The sequence below is a fragment of the Panthera uncia genome (genome assembly GCF_023721935.1).
Source record: "Panthera uncia isolate 11264 chromosome C1 unlocalized genomic scaffold, Puncia_PCG_1.0 HiC_scaffold_4, whole genome shotgun sequence".
In the NCBI taxonomy this organism is placed as follows: domain Eukaryota; kingdom Metazoa; phylum Chordata; class Mammalia; order Carnivora; family Felidae; genus Panthera; species Panthera uncia.
The window spans coordinates 33,639,190-33,654,614 of NW_026057585.1; the positions used below are offsets into that span (position 1 = coordinate 33,639,190).

At 34.1% G+C, this 15,425-nt stretch overlaps 1 protein-coding gene across 1 annotated transcript in view; it reads left to right on the forward strand.

The window, feature by feature from the left end:
* Positions 1-15,425, forward strand: part of COL24A1 (collagen type XXIV alpha 1 chain) — a 390,296-nt gene that overhangs the window by 293,955 nt on the left and 80,916 nt on the right. Inside the window, exons 41-44 of the mRNA XM_049618486.1 lie at positions 1,950-2,003; positions 2,262-2,315; positions 2,966-3,022; positions 11,579-11,632. Of these exons, the coding sequence (XP_049474443.1) occupies positions 1,950-2,003; positions 2,262-2,315; positions 2,966-3,022; positions 11,579-11,632 (219 nt within the window). The remainder of the gene's footprint in view (positions 1-1,949; positions 2,004-2,261; positions 2,316-2,965; positions 3,023-11,578; positions 11,633-15,425) is intronic.

Here is a 15,425-nt window from a genome sequence, read left to right on the forward strand (position 1 = left end):
ATCCTTCTTCTAATTCTTTTATAGCTTTATTTTTATTCCTAACTCATATGAAGTTTATTATTTTGCTGTGAAATAAGTTGTAAAGAACTTGATTTTCTTTTTTCCAAGTAGATTTTCAGTTGTTTCAAAATCATTTAATAAATAGTCACTCTGTATCCCACTAAATTAAACTCTCAAATATTTATTGACCTGTTTTCATTCTCTCTGTTTTCTTCTGTCAATCTGTTAGCCTATTTTTGGGTTCAGTACCACACTATTTAATTGTTATATTATTATAGTACTTTTGAGAAGAGCAAGTATTCCATAATTCATTTTTCTGAAAAGTTCAGCTCTTACTTTAATTCTCTCTTCCATGTGAACTTTAAAATCAGCTCTTCATGTTCCTTTAACATTGAATCTTTCAGTAGAGAAGCAGTATATGTCTTTCTATTTACTTACATCATCTTATATGTCCTTTAATAAAGTTTTGTTATTTCCTTTATTCTGTTCTTACCTCTATCCTGTTAGATTTATTGTTGGTTTCTTATGGACTTTATGATTTATGATGCAATCTTTTTTCCATTATATCTTTTTATTGGTGCCATATAAGAAATCTACTTACTTTTATGTTTTAACTTTATATCCACTTAAATGATAGGTGGTTCTCATGGGTTCTTTGGGTAAATAATCATATTTAGAACTTCTGGTTAATCTGATATTTGGTTAGGCATGAACCTATTCTGTGCCTTAATTTTCTCCTCTCCTATTTAGTTTCAAACTTAAATAGGAGAATTGGTGTGGAAATTTTTGGTAGTATGAAAGGTAAGACATTTTTAGGATTATTATTTTTGCTCTTTTTAGTGGTCTGAGTCACATTTTCAGTACTTTAGAGGCATTTATGAATAACCCTTAAATTATATAGTATCCTCATCTGCAAAATATTGATAATAAGAGCAATAACAGAGTGATTATCACACATAAGTTGCCAACTATTTCTACTTTAACAACTTTGACCAGAGCTGAAACTTTTCTTCATCAAAGCATCTGAAACTATCAATGAGTATGGAGTTCTCCATGATCCCATCATGATAATATCAAAAACTTTCAGGCTATACTCTAATATTCAGTGAGGCACATCTACCATAAACTTGGACCAGATATAAGGGCACCTGGCTGGCTCATTTGGTTAAGCGTCTGACTTCAACTTAGGTCATGATCTCATGGTTTGTGATTTCGGGCTCTGTGCTGACAGCTCAGAGCCTGGAACCTGCTTCAGATTCTGTGTCTCCCTCTCTCTCTCTCTGCCCTTCCCCTGTCCTCTCTCTCTCTCTCAAAAATAAGTAAACATTAAAAATATATATATACTGGGGCGCCTGGGTGGCGCAGTCGGTTAAGCGTCCGACTTCAGCCAGGTCACGATCTCACGGTCCGTGAGTTCGAGCCCCGCGTCAGGCTCTGGGCTGATGGCTCGGAGCCTGGAGCCTGTTTCCGATTCTGTGTCTCCCTCTCTCTCTGCCCCTCCCCCGTTCATGCTCTGTCTCTCTCTGTCCCAAAAATAAAAAAAAATAAATAAAAAAAAAAAAACGTTGAAAAAAAAAATTAAAAAAAAAAAATAAACTTCTAAAAAAAAAAAAAATATATATATATATATACTATAAACTTTGACAGATACACATTACATTTCCAAGAACTTGCTGAAAACCTATAGGGTTCTGACAACTGAAAGTATTTTTCTTAATATGATTAAGAATATTTATACCAGAAGTAAACTGAAGAGACATTTTTTTTTTTTTTTGGTGGGACTTTTGTAGTTCAGAAGAACAATAAGAGAAGTTAGAATGTTATTTCTTGTTTTCCCATTTCAGACTAAGTAAAATATTCAGAAATTCTAAATTTTAAGTAATCAGAGTACAAGTGTAATGATTCAAGCAGTTGGCTATTTTCTCTCTAATATTTACTTTGCTTTTTAGGGACATTTAGGATTGATGGGACCTGATGGAGAACCAGGAATTCCAGGATATAGGGTAATCATTTCTAACTGGAAATTAAAATGTGTGTATTTGCATGAAAATGGTTATATAAAGATGTCATTCCAATTATGCAGATTAAGATGAAATCTCACCAATAAACCTTGCTACTGCATTTAGGCTTCATCCCCCTAGAGAATGAATCTTGTTTTTCTTTCAGAATAGTGCAGTATCTAATGGCATGTCCTTGGTGGTATTAGGTAGAAACATGCACAAATGATACAGAGAATGTCTACTTTCTTGTCCTTTTGTTAGGGCCACCAGGGCCAACCAGGCCTTTCTGGGCTGCCAGGACCTAAAGGAGAAAAGGTATGTGTATATATTGACTTTGCAATCCTAAAGTTAAATATTTAATTTTTGTGTTCTTTCTGAAAGTGTGCATGGAAACATTTTCAAAGAATAAAAGAAAACACTTTTCAATTTGGGAAGTATTGCAAATTCTAGAAGGTAAATAACAAGAGATGAAAATTTAAGTCATTAAAATGTCTTCAATAGACTGTTTCAAGATATTCATGAAATAATATATGGTAAAGTACTTTGTAATCTATAAAGCTTTGTAAACTTTAATTACTTGTTGAAACAGATTGTGAGACTCTAGATTAAATGACCAGTATGTTTATAGTGAAATTTATAGTAAAATTTATAGTAAAATTGTTCTGGCTTAAGAATAACTATAATAATACTACTCTTAATTTGCAAGATCACTGGAAACCTGAAACTTTGAACAAATTCCTAAACTGCTCTGTATGTAATTAAAGCTGATAGACACTTCTGAGAACCATATAGGAATTACAACTGTATAAAATATCCTGTGCTAAGTTTTGTAGGTAAAGTTTTCCATTTAAAAAAGATAAAGCCAGATTGTAGGTGTCATAACATATTAGACAATGATAAGCGACATATTTCAAAGTTTATTTTATTAATTTGATTTTGTTTGTAAATAATTATCTTCATTATAGGGTTATCCAGGAGAAGATAGCACAGTGCTAGGACCACCTGGGCCTCGAGGTGAACCAGTAGGTCTTTTTCTAAAATTATTTTGATGTTTCAAGATAAAATGCAATGAATATAATAGATTCATATAACCAATCACATCTTTTCAGGGAGTTTTATTCTGTTAGTTTCATAACATGGTTTTGTAGGCACATACTATTTATAGTTGTATTATCTAAATGTAAAATCTATTTATATCCAAGTCAAGATCCTTAGCATAATATATAGTTTAATTACGGTGACTTTCCAAATCTAACTTTCAGCATGAAATGCACTATAACAACCTTTTGCAGAGATTATCAAAATACTATACTCTAGATATTTTAGGGCAGACATTTCTTCAATCATCAAATTCATGGGGCGCCTGGGTGGCTTAGTTGGTTAAGCATCTGACTTTGGCTCAGGTCTTGATCTCACAGTCCATGGATCTGAGTCCTGCATCAGGTTTTGTGCTAACAGTTTAGAGCTTGGAGCCTGCTTTGGATTCTGTGTCTCCTTCTCTCTCTGCCTTTCCCCTGCTCACTCTCTCTCTCTCTCTCTCAAAAGTAAATAAATAGTAAAAAATGTTTAAAAAATCATCAAATTCATATTTATTTCTGAGTATTAAAAAAATCTGACCTGTATACTTTTTTATAGTAATTTACATATAGTTACCAAATGACTTTAAAACTTTATCAGTTATTATAACCAATACCCTTTGAAGATCACTGATCCATAGTCTTCTAATAAGTATCTGAAGATTAACCATAAACTCTGTTTTGAAAAGCTATTATAGGGGAACTTGGGTGGTTCAGTTGGTTGAGCATCTGACTTCAGCTCAGCTCACGATCTCCAAGTTTGTGGGTTCAAGCCCCACGTCAGGCTCTGTGCTGACAGCTCTGAGCCTAGAGCCTGCTTCAGATTCTGTGTCTCCCTCTCTTTCTGCCCCTCCCCCACTCTCTTTCTCTCTCTCTCTCTCTCTCTCTCTCTCTCTCTCAAAAATAAACATTAAAAATATATGTTAAAAAAAAGAAAAGTAGCTATTGTAGCTTTGATTATCTGAATGACCATCTCTATATTCATATTTTATGAAAATAATCTTATAGGGCATATGTAAATTAAATAGGTAGAATAAAAGTGTTTAACTCATAGAAATAAATATAATTGGTTTGATTTTCAATTTTCTACATGATATCATATAAGATTTTAAAAATCCTAGGGGTGCCTAGGTGGCTCAGTCGGTTAAGCATCTGACTTTGCTAAGGTCATGATCTCATGGTTCATGGGTTCAAGCCCCGCTTTGGGCTCTGTGCTAACAGCTCAGAGTCTGGAGCTTGCTTTGGATTCTGTGTCTCCCTCTCTCTCTGCCCCTCCCCTGGCTCATGCTCTGTCTCTTTTTCTCTCTCCTAAAAATAAATAAACATTAAAAAATATGTTTAAATACTAAAGCAGAAGGATCACATTATGTAGTTACTTCTGGTGCTTTGATCTGGCTCTTTGGAGATGAGTGAAAGTTATATTTTGTTTTAGAAATACAAAAGATTTTAGAATTATTCTGGTTAAATCAAGCCATCTCATATAGAGGCATACTTATCTATAAAATATATATAAGGTTTTTATCAAATATGTTCTAGTCTCCCTAAAGCCCTGACAGGGAAAAATATGGAAATAATGCAAAAACTTAACAGCAAATGGAAACATATGGGCAAATAGTGTATAAAAGTGCTTGTTTTTTCCCCAGATTCAAGTATGCCAGAATCAAAGAATGTCACTAAAATATAATAAATATATTAAAAGTTTAGCATAACAATCATTATTTTGTCTAGTAGACATAAAACAGGTGTGAAACTTAAACCAAGAATATTATAAATCATTAAAACAGAGTCAGAGATTATTGTCCTTACATTATGTCAAATATCTTTACTCACATAGGAATAAGTTAAAATTTGTCAATCAATTGTCCTCATCAATTTTATGGTTTTCACAAAGATTTCAATTTGACTTTCATTTTAGACAGTAGGTCCTCGTATGCAAAAATTGCTTTTCCAAGTATATTTTACACTAGATAATTTGAATAGTTTATCATATCAAAGAATTTATATTAGGAATATTTGAAAAAAAGTTAAAAGTGTAGGTTTATTAACTACTACCATACAGATTAAAATAAATAGATGCAATTTTCATTAGGTTAATTTATATCTTAAAAATTAAAAAGAATAAACAACAGAGTTTCTGATCAAGAATGTTAAAGTAGGTAGCTATTAGATGCTTTTAAAAAGATCATTAAACATTGTCTCCCAAAACAGCTCCCATCCTGCCACACCCTGCAGGTGGCCTTGCCCAGGACTGGTGTTCTCCAAAGTAACTCTTGTCCCAACACACCAAACGAGTAGTTTTGGCCTGGACTGGCGCCCTTCCAGTGTGGCTCCTGACAGGAACAAGGGGCAAGGCCCACCCATCAGTATGCCTACAACAGTCCTGGCCTGACCTCATAGCCAGGCACACCAGGGGCTATCCCACCCACCAGCACACCCACAGCCGCCACAGCCAGGCCTCTCAGCCAGCCATGTCAGGAGCCAGTCCTCCCCACCAGTGTGCCCACAGCAGTTGTGGCCAGTCATTGCAGCCAATGGGCCAGGAGCCAGCCCCTCTCACAAGCATGCCAGCAATAAGAAGGCACAAAGAGACTACACAGGGCACTCCTGGAGCACCTGGTTCTGGTGACAAAGGAGGAGTGTGCTTCTAAGGCCCAACGGACACCTTCTATATGAGACCACTCCATCAAGACCATGAGGCATAGCTGATCTACCTAATACATAGAAACACACACAGTGAGTCGGGCCTAACAAGGAGACAGGAGGACATTCCAAATAAAATAAGACAAAACCTCAGGAAGGAACCAAACGAAACAGAGATAAGCAATCTGCCTGATAAAGAATTCAAAGTAATGGTCATAAAGATGCTCATGGAACTCAGAAGAGTAGTTGAACAATGAGAAATTCAACAAAGAGGTAGAAAAATATAAAAAATAACTAATCATAACTTAAGAATTCAATAGCTGAAATGAAAAAAAAAATACACTAGGGAGAACAATGGCAGATTAAAGGATATAGACAGGTCAGCGATCTGGAAGACAAGGTAGTGGAAGTCATCCAAACTGAAGAGTAAAAAGAAAGAAGGTTAAGAAAGAGGATAGTTTAAGGAAACTCTTGGACAATAAATATCAACAGAAGTCTTATAAAATAGACTTTAAAGCAAAGAGTGTAACAAGACAAAAGGAAGAAATAATAAATGAAAACTTCCCTAACCTGGGGAAAGAAACAAACATCCAGCTGCAAATGCACAGAGAGCTCCAAACAAGATGAACCCAAAGAGGTTCACACCAACAGAGAGTAAGTAAATTGTCAAAAATTAAAGGTAAGGAGAGAATCTTAAAAACAGCAAGAGTAAAGCAACTGGTTACTTACAAGGTAACACCTATAAGATCATCAGCTGATTTTTCAGCAGAAATTTTGTAGGCCAGAAAGGAGAGGCCTGATATACTCAAAGTGCTGAAAGGAAAAACCTACAACTAGAATACACTTCCTGGAAAGATTGTCATTCAGAATTAAAGAGATAAAGAGTTTCCCAGACAAATGAAAGTTAAAGGAATTCATCACCACTAAACTGGACTTACAAGAGAGGTTAAAGGGACTTCTTAAAATGGAAAAGAAAACACCATAAATAGAGGTAAAAAAAAATTATGAAAGAAAAAGGCTCATTGGTAAAAGCAAACATACAGTAAAGAGAGTGGATCAACTACTTATAAAGCTGGTATGAAGGTTAAAGGACAAAAGTAGAAAAAACAACTATATCTACAATAATTACCTAAGGGATATACAAAATAAAAATATGTAAATTATGGCACCAAATACACAAAACATGGGGAGAGGGGAATAAAAAATGTAGGGCTTTTAGAATGTGTTTGAACTTAAGTGACCATCAACTTAAAATAGACTGCTATGTACATAGGGTGTTATATATGTAACTCATGGAAACCTCAAACCAAAACCTACAATAGATTCACAAAAAAATAAAGAAAAAGGGATCCAAACATAACACTAAAGAAAATCATCAAATCACAGAGGAAGAGAGCAAGAGAGGAACAGAAAAGAACTACATATACAAACCAGAAAACAGTTAACAAAATGGCACTAAGTACATACCTATCAGTTGATACTTTAAATGTAAATGGATTAGATGTTCCAATCAAAAGACATAGGGTGACTGAATGGATAAGAAAAATAAGACCCATTTCAGGGCACCTGGGTGGCTCAGTCAGTTAAGTGACTTCAGCTCAGGTCATGATTTCAAGTCTGTGAGTTCGAGCCCCACATCAGGGTCTATGCTGACAGCTCAGAGCCTGGAGCGTGCTTCAGATTCTGTGTGTGTGTGTGTGTCTCTCTCTGCCCCTCCCCCACTCAAACGCTGTGTCTCCCTGTCTCTCTCTTAAAAATAAAGAAACATTTAAAAAATTTAAAAAAAAAAAGACCCAGCTATATGCTGCCTACAAGAGACTCACTTCAGACCCAAAGACACACACAGACTGAAAGTGAAAGGATAGAAAAAAATACTCCATTCAAGTGGAAATGAAAAAAAAAAATAAACCAGGGGTATCATATCAGATAAAATAGACTTTAAAATTAACACTGTAACAAGACAAAAGGAAGGGCACTACATGATGATAAAGGGTTCAATTCAACAAGAGGATATAACAATTATAAATATCTATGCACCCAACTTAGAAACACTTAAATTTAAAAAGCAGATATTAACAAACATCAAGGGAGAAATTGATAGTAATACAATAGGAGTAGGACACTTTAATACTCCACTTACGTCTATAGATAGATCATCCAGACAGAAAGTCAATAAGTAAATAGTAACCTTAAACAACACATTAGACCAGAGGGACCTAATGGGTATATACAGAACAGTCCATTCAAAAACAGCAGAATATGCATTCTTCTCAAGTGCACACAGAACATTATCTAGGAAAAATCACATGTTAGACCACAAAAAACATCTTAATAAATTTAAGAATATTGAAATCATATCAAGCATCTTTTGTGATCACAATGATATGAAACTACAAATAAATACCAAGAAAAAAAATGGAGAAAATATACAAGTACATGGAAGCTAAACAACATTCTGCTAACTAAACATTAGTTTTGTTTGAAGACAAATGGAAATAAAAGCACAGCATCCCCAAATCTACTACAAACAGGTTTGCCAAGAAATTGGCCAACCTAGAAAAAAAAAGATAAAATCCTAAACCCTTATAATCTTCCAAAACTGAATCAGGAAGAAATAGAAATCTGAACAGACTGATTACTGGTAATGAAAATGAATCAGTAACCAAAAAACTCCCAATAAACCAAACTCAGGGACCAGATGGCTTCACAGGTGAATTTTTCCAAACATTTAAGAAAGTGTTTATACCTATCCTTCTCAAACTATTCAAGAAAAATTAGAGGAAGGAATGCTTTCACATTCATTCTATGAGGCTAGCATAGAAAAGACAGTACAAAACTCAACTCAACAAAACTCTCAAACTATTCAAGAAAAATTAGAGGAAGGAATGCTTTCACATTCATTCTATGAGGCTAGCATAGAAAAGACAGTACAAAAAAGGAAAGTATAGGCCAATATCCCTGAAGAACATAGATACAAAAATTTTCAACAAAATATTAGCAAAAAAAAATTCAGCAATGCATTAAAGGGATCATATTCCACAATCAAATAAGATTTATTCCAGGGATGCAAGGATGATTCAGTATTTGCAAATCAATTAACTTGATACACCACATTAACAAAATGAAGGCTAAAAATCATGATCTTCTCAATAGATGCAGAAAAAGCATTTGACAAAATTCAACATCCACTTATGATGAAAACTCTCAATAAATTCCTTAACATAAGAAATGCCATATATGGCAAACCCACAACTAGCATCATACTCAATGGTGGAAAGCTGAAAGCTTTTCCTCCAAGATCAGGAATAATAGAAAGATGCCTACTCTCACCACTTTTATCCAACATAGTACTGGAAATGTCAGCTATAGCAATAAGAGAAGAAAAAGAAAGGAAAGACATCCACATTGGTAAGACAGAAGCACAACTGTCAACATTTGTAGATCACATTATACTGTAAATACAAAATAAAGACTTCACCAAAAAACTATTACAACTACTAAATTAGGATACAAAATGAATATACAGAAATCTGTTGCATTTCTATACAATAAAAACAAATTATCAGAAAGAGAAATTAAGAAAATGATCTTATTTATAATTGAAGAAAAATAATAAAATATCTAGGAATAAATTTAGCCAGGGAGACAGAAGACCTATATTCTGAAAACTATAAGACATTTATGCAAGAACTGAAGATGACAAAAATAAATGGAAAGATACATTGTTTGTGGATTGGAAGAATTAATATTGTTAAGATGTCTATGCTATCCAAAGCAAGCTCCATATTCAGTACAATTCCTATCAAAATTCCAATAGCATTTTTCATAGAACTAGAACAAATGATCTGAAATTTGTATGCAATGACAAAAGACCCTGAATAGCCAAAACAGTCTTGAGAAAGCTTCAGGTATCATGCTGCCTGATTTCAAACTGCACACAAAGCTGTGGTTATCAGAACAGTTTGGTACTAGCACAAAAAGAGACACGTAGGTCAATGGAACAGAATAGAGAGCCCAGAAATAAACACACACTTATATGATCAATTAATATACAATGGGGAAAATATAATCTTTTCAATAATTGGTGTTGGGGAAACTGGACAGCTACATGCAAAAGAATGAAACTGGGCCACTTTTTTCCATTACATGCAAGAATAAACTCAAAGTGGATTAAAAACCTAAATGTAAGACCTGAAATCATAGAACTTCCAAAAGAGAACAGGCATAAACTCTGGCACATCAGTCTTAGCAGTATTTTTGTGGTATGTGTCTCCTCTGGCAAAGGCAATAAAAGCAAAAATAAACAATTGGGACTACATCAAACTAAAAAGTTTTTTACAGTAAAGGAAATCATCAACAAAACAAAAAGGCAAATGAGAGAAGATATTTGCAAATGATATATCCAGTAAGAGATTAATATCCAAAATATATAAAGAACTCCTACAACTCAACACAAATAAACCAATCTGATTTTTAAAATGGGCAGAGGACCTGAATAGGCATTTTTCCAAAGAAGATGTATAGAAGGCCAATAGACATATGAAAAAATGCTCAACATCACTAATCAGGGAAATGCATATCAAAACCGCAGTGAGATTTCACCTCATCGCTGTCAGAATGACTAGTATCAAAAAAGAACAAGAAATAACAAATGTTGGTGAGAATGTGGAAAAAAAGAAACCGTCATGCACTGTTGGTAGAATATAAATTGGTGCAGCCACTACGTAAACCAGTATGGAGATTACTCAAAAAATTAAAAATAGAAATACCACAGGATCCAGCTATTTGACACCTGGGTATTTATCTGAAAAAAAAATTGAAAAACATAATATGAAAAGATACATACACCTGTATCTTCATTGTATGTATGTTCATTGCAGCATTGTTTACAATAGCCATGATATGGAAACAACCTAAGTGTTCACTGATACACAAATGGATAAAGAAGATGTATATATATACACACACACAAAATGTAATATTACTTAGCCATAAAAAGAGTGAATTCTTGTCATTCATGACAACAAAAATGAACCTAGAGGGCGTTATGCTATGTGAAATAAGAGAGGAACAAATTGTGTATTATTTTACTTACATGTGGAGTCCAAAAAACAAAACAACACAAAACAGAAACAGATTCATAAGTACACAGAACAAACTGGTGATTGCCAGAGGGGAGGGTATAAGGAGGTGGGTGAAATAGGTGAAGGGGATTAAGAGTTATAGACTTTCAGTTATAAAATACATAAGTCATGGGGATGTGAAGTACAGCATAGCGAATATAGTCAATAGTATTATAATAACTACATATAGTGACAGCTGGTGACCAGACTTATTCTGGTGATCATTTCATAATGTGTATAAATGTCAAACCATTATGTTGTATGTCTGAAACTATTATAATATTGTATGCCAACTGTACTTCAAAATATAAAAATAAATAAATAAAAAGATTATTAAATTGATCTTCTAATTAATGGAATTGATTACATGGCTGAATGATCCAGATTAAATCTTTTTCTATCATTTTAACATTAAGTAAAAATGCAAGCTAATTTGACATCATGTGTAACATACTTCATCCATCTGAAAATTCATAATGTTTAAGTGGACTTCATTTCTTCAGTATTTTTCCTAGCAAGATCACTATGAGATTCTCTTCAAATAATTCAATGCTTATGATGTTCTTAATGTTATTGATATTCAGTCTTTTGAAATATATTAGTGGAACTAAACAAATAATTATACATTTGGTTTCACATTTTTGGGGAAAAAAATATGCCACACTAACTGTATTATCTGCATTCACAAATACTTGGATCCAGCTGTGGAACTGATTGTTTTTGCATGTGGTCTCTGTAGGGTCCTGTGGGGGAACAAGGAGAGAGAGGAGAGCCTGGAGCAGAGGGCTATAAGGTAATTACAGCAAATTTCACACCTTGCTTCTAAATTGAATCAGTGTTCTCTGGTGGTTTTGCTCAGTTTCAAATGAAAATAAGCATTATTGAGTTATGAGTAATATCTTAAGGTTTTGATCCCAGAAGAAGCCTAGTTCTTTGTACTTTCTGTTCCTTTTTTTCTGGATTCATCTTCACCTCCTCCCATTGCTGCTTTTTTCTCATCATCAGATCTCAGCTGAAATGTTACTTCGGGAAAGGCCTTCTCTTTCTATTCTTCACTTTGCATCATATTAGATTTACTTCATGATATTTAATGCCATCTATATTATCTAACCACTTTTTTTATATACATTTGGTTTTTTGTTTAGTGTCTTGTCTTTCCCTACCAAAAAGTAAGATCCATGAAAATGAGACTCTTGTCTGGTTTTTTCATCTTTATATACCCAATTTCTAGAACATAATGTTCCTGATGTATAGTAGGAATTCAATAGAGTTGTCAAATAGGTGGATGAATGTCATTATATTCTCAAGCCTTCTGTCAGTTTTTGTCCTCTTCCACTCTTAGAAGGATTTTATGAGACCAACTTCATCAGCCAAAATTGTATTAGATTATGTATAGAATTTATTCCATGTCATTTTTATTAGCATATTTATGTTTAGGATGTTCTCTATTCCTGTCTTATCTCTCTTCCCTTCCTGTTTATAGTGTCAGTTGCTAAACAAATTGGTCATCTGATAACTCTCTCCCTATAGTTTCTATGTCATTCATTTTCTCACAACATTCTGTGCATACTCACAGTATTATCTAAACTTTATCTACATAAATCCTATCTTTCCTTCACAATCTAGTACAGACTCCCTTTTCCTAAGCTCACCCGAACAGTAATCTTTCCATATTCCTCAGTCCTATAATATTTATTATTTATAGAAGTTATTCAATAGAAATATTTTACCATCTTATGTTGCTAATATATTTGCTAATTATTTTTAATGTGCAGATATCTTAGCTCCCTAATTTGAATATGACCTCTCTCTTTCTTCTACAATGTTTTGTTCTGAGTTTTGTACATAATAGTATATAATATGTATATAAACATAATTCATTTTTAATAGTGAATTGATGGGTTGTTTGATCCAATATACCCCTCTCCCATGTAAAAATATCAGTGGCCATATTTGAAATGAAGACTTAAATAGCCAGATTGAATGGACAAACTGGTAGGTAGGTAACTATCATCAATATATTAATTTCCTCAAGCCTGAAATCTGAAAAATCAACTTTCACTTCCTAAAATTCTCTTTGAAGTAAATGTTGAAGGTCACTCTAAATGTTTGTGAAATTGTTGTGGTGGCCATCTTGGACTTCTATTTTTAGAGAAACATTTTTTGAATATCACGTATATTCTGTTTCCAATTTACATAACATTTGGATCTATAAGTGTTTCTTAATCCAAGGAATTCAGTGTATTTAGGTTCTTTTTGGGTTGAGAAGCCAAACCACTGCTTCCAGAAAAATTTGAAAAGCATCTTAAACTTCCTTAGCTTTTTTTTTTTTTGCTTGAAAAACAACATGACTCTATTTTTTTAGTTCATTTTCAGTTTTTTTTCATTTTTTTCATTTTTTAATTTTTTAAAATTTATATCCAAGTTAGTTAACATATAGTATAATAATGATTTCAGGAATAGAATCCAGTGATTCATCATGTACTTATAAGACCCAGTGTTCATCCCAACAAGTGTTCTCCTTATTGCCCCTTGCCCAATTAGCCCATTCCCCCACTCAAAACCCCTCCAGCAACCCTAAGTTTGTTCTCTATCTTTAAGCATCTCTTATGATTTGTCTCCCTCCCTGTTTTTATATTATTTTTGCTTCCATACCCTTATGTTCATCTGTTTCATATCTTAAATTCCACATATGGGTGAAGTCATATGACATTTGTCTTTCTCTGACTGAATAATTTCACTTAGCATGATACACTCTAATTCCATTGCAACTGGCAAGATTTCATTCTTTTCCATCGCCGAGTAATATTCCATTGTATATATATACCACATCATCTTTATTCATTCATCAGTCAGTGGACATTTGGGCTCTTTCCATACTTTGGCTATTGTTGATAGCACTGCTATAAACATTGAGATGCATGTGCCCCTTCAAAACAGCACGCCTGTATCCTTTGGATAAATTCCTAGTAGTGCAGTTGCTGGGCCTTAGGGTAGTTCTATTTTTAATTCTTTAAAGAACCTCAACACTGTTCCAGACACCAGTTTGCATTCCCACCGAGGGTGCAAGAGGGTTCCCCTTTCTCCACATCCTCACCAGCATCTGTTGTTTCCTGAGTTGTTAATTTTAGCCACTCTGACTGGTGTGAGGTAGTATCTCAATGTGGTTTTGATTTGTATTTCCCTGATGATGAGTGATATTGAACATCTTTTCATGTGTCTGTTGGCCATCTGGATGTCTTCTTTGGAAAAGTGTCTATTCATGTCCTCTGCGCATTTCTTCACTGGATTATTTGGTTTTGGGGTGTTGAGTTTGGTAAGTTCTTTATAGATTTTGGATACTAACCCTTTATCTGATAGGTCATTTGCAAATATCTTTTCCCATTCTGTTGATTGCCTTTTAGTTTTGTTGATGGTTTCCTTTGCAATGCAGAAGTTTTTTATCTTGATGAGGTCCCAGTAGTTCATTTTTGCTTTTGTTTCCTTCCCTGTGGAGACATGTCAAGTAAGATGTTGCTGCAGCCAAGGTCAAAGAGGTTTTTGCCATCTTTCTCCTCTAGGATTTTGATGGCTTCCTGTCTTACATTTAGGTCTTCCATCTAATTTGAGTTTAATTTTAAGTAGGAAAGTGGTCCAGGAGCATTCTTCTGCATGCCACTGTCCAGTTTTCCCAATACCATTTGCTGAAGAGACTGTTGTTTTTCCATTGGATAGTCTTTCCTGCTTTTTCATATATTAGTTGGCCATATGTTTGTGGGTCCATTTCTGGGTTATCTATTCTGTTGCATTGATCTATGTGTCTGTTTTTGTGCCAATATCATCCTTTCTTGATGATTACAGCTTTGTAATACAGCTTGAAGTCCAGAATTATGATGCCTCCAGCTTTGATTTTCTTTTTCAGGATTGCGTTGGCTATTGAGGGTCTTTTTTAGTTCCATACAAATTTTAAGATTCTTTGTTCTAGCTCTGTGAAGAATGCTGGTGTTATTTTGATAGGGATTGCACTAAATATGTAGATTGCCTTGGAAAGTATTGACATTTTAACAATACTTATTCTTCCAATCCATGAGCATGGAATGTTTTTCCATTTCTTTGTGTCTTCTTCAATTTCCTTCATAAATTTTCTATAGTTTTCAGTGTATAGATTTTTCACCTCTTTGGTTAGGTTTATTCCTAGGTATATTATGGTTTTTGGTGCAATTGTAAATACGACCAATTCCTTGATTTCTCTTTCTGCTGCTTCATTATTGATGTATAGAAATGCAGCCAATTTCTGTACATTGATTTTATATCCTGTGACTTTGCTGAATTCATGGATCAATTCTAGCAGTTTTTTGGTGGAATCTTTTGGGTTTTCCACATAGGGTATCATGTCATCTGCAAAAAGTGACAATTTGATTTCCTCCTTGCCTATTTGGATGCCTTTTATTTCTTTGTGTTTTCTCATTGCTGAGGCTAGGACTTCCAACACTATGTTGAAAAACAGTGGTAAGAGTGGACATACTTGTCATGTTCCTGACCTTAGAGGGAAAGCTCTCAATTTTTCCCCATTGAGGATGATATTAATGGTGGGTCTTTCATACATG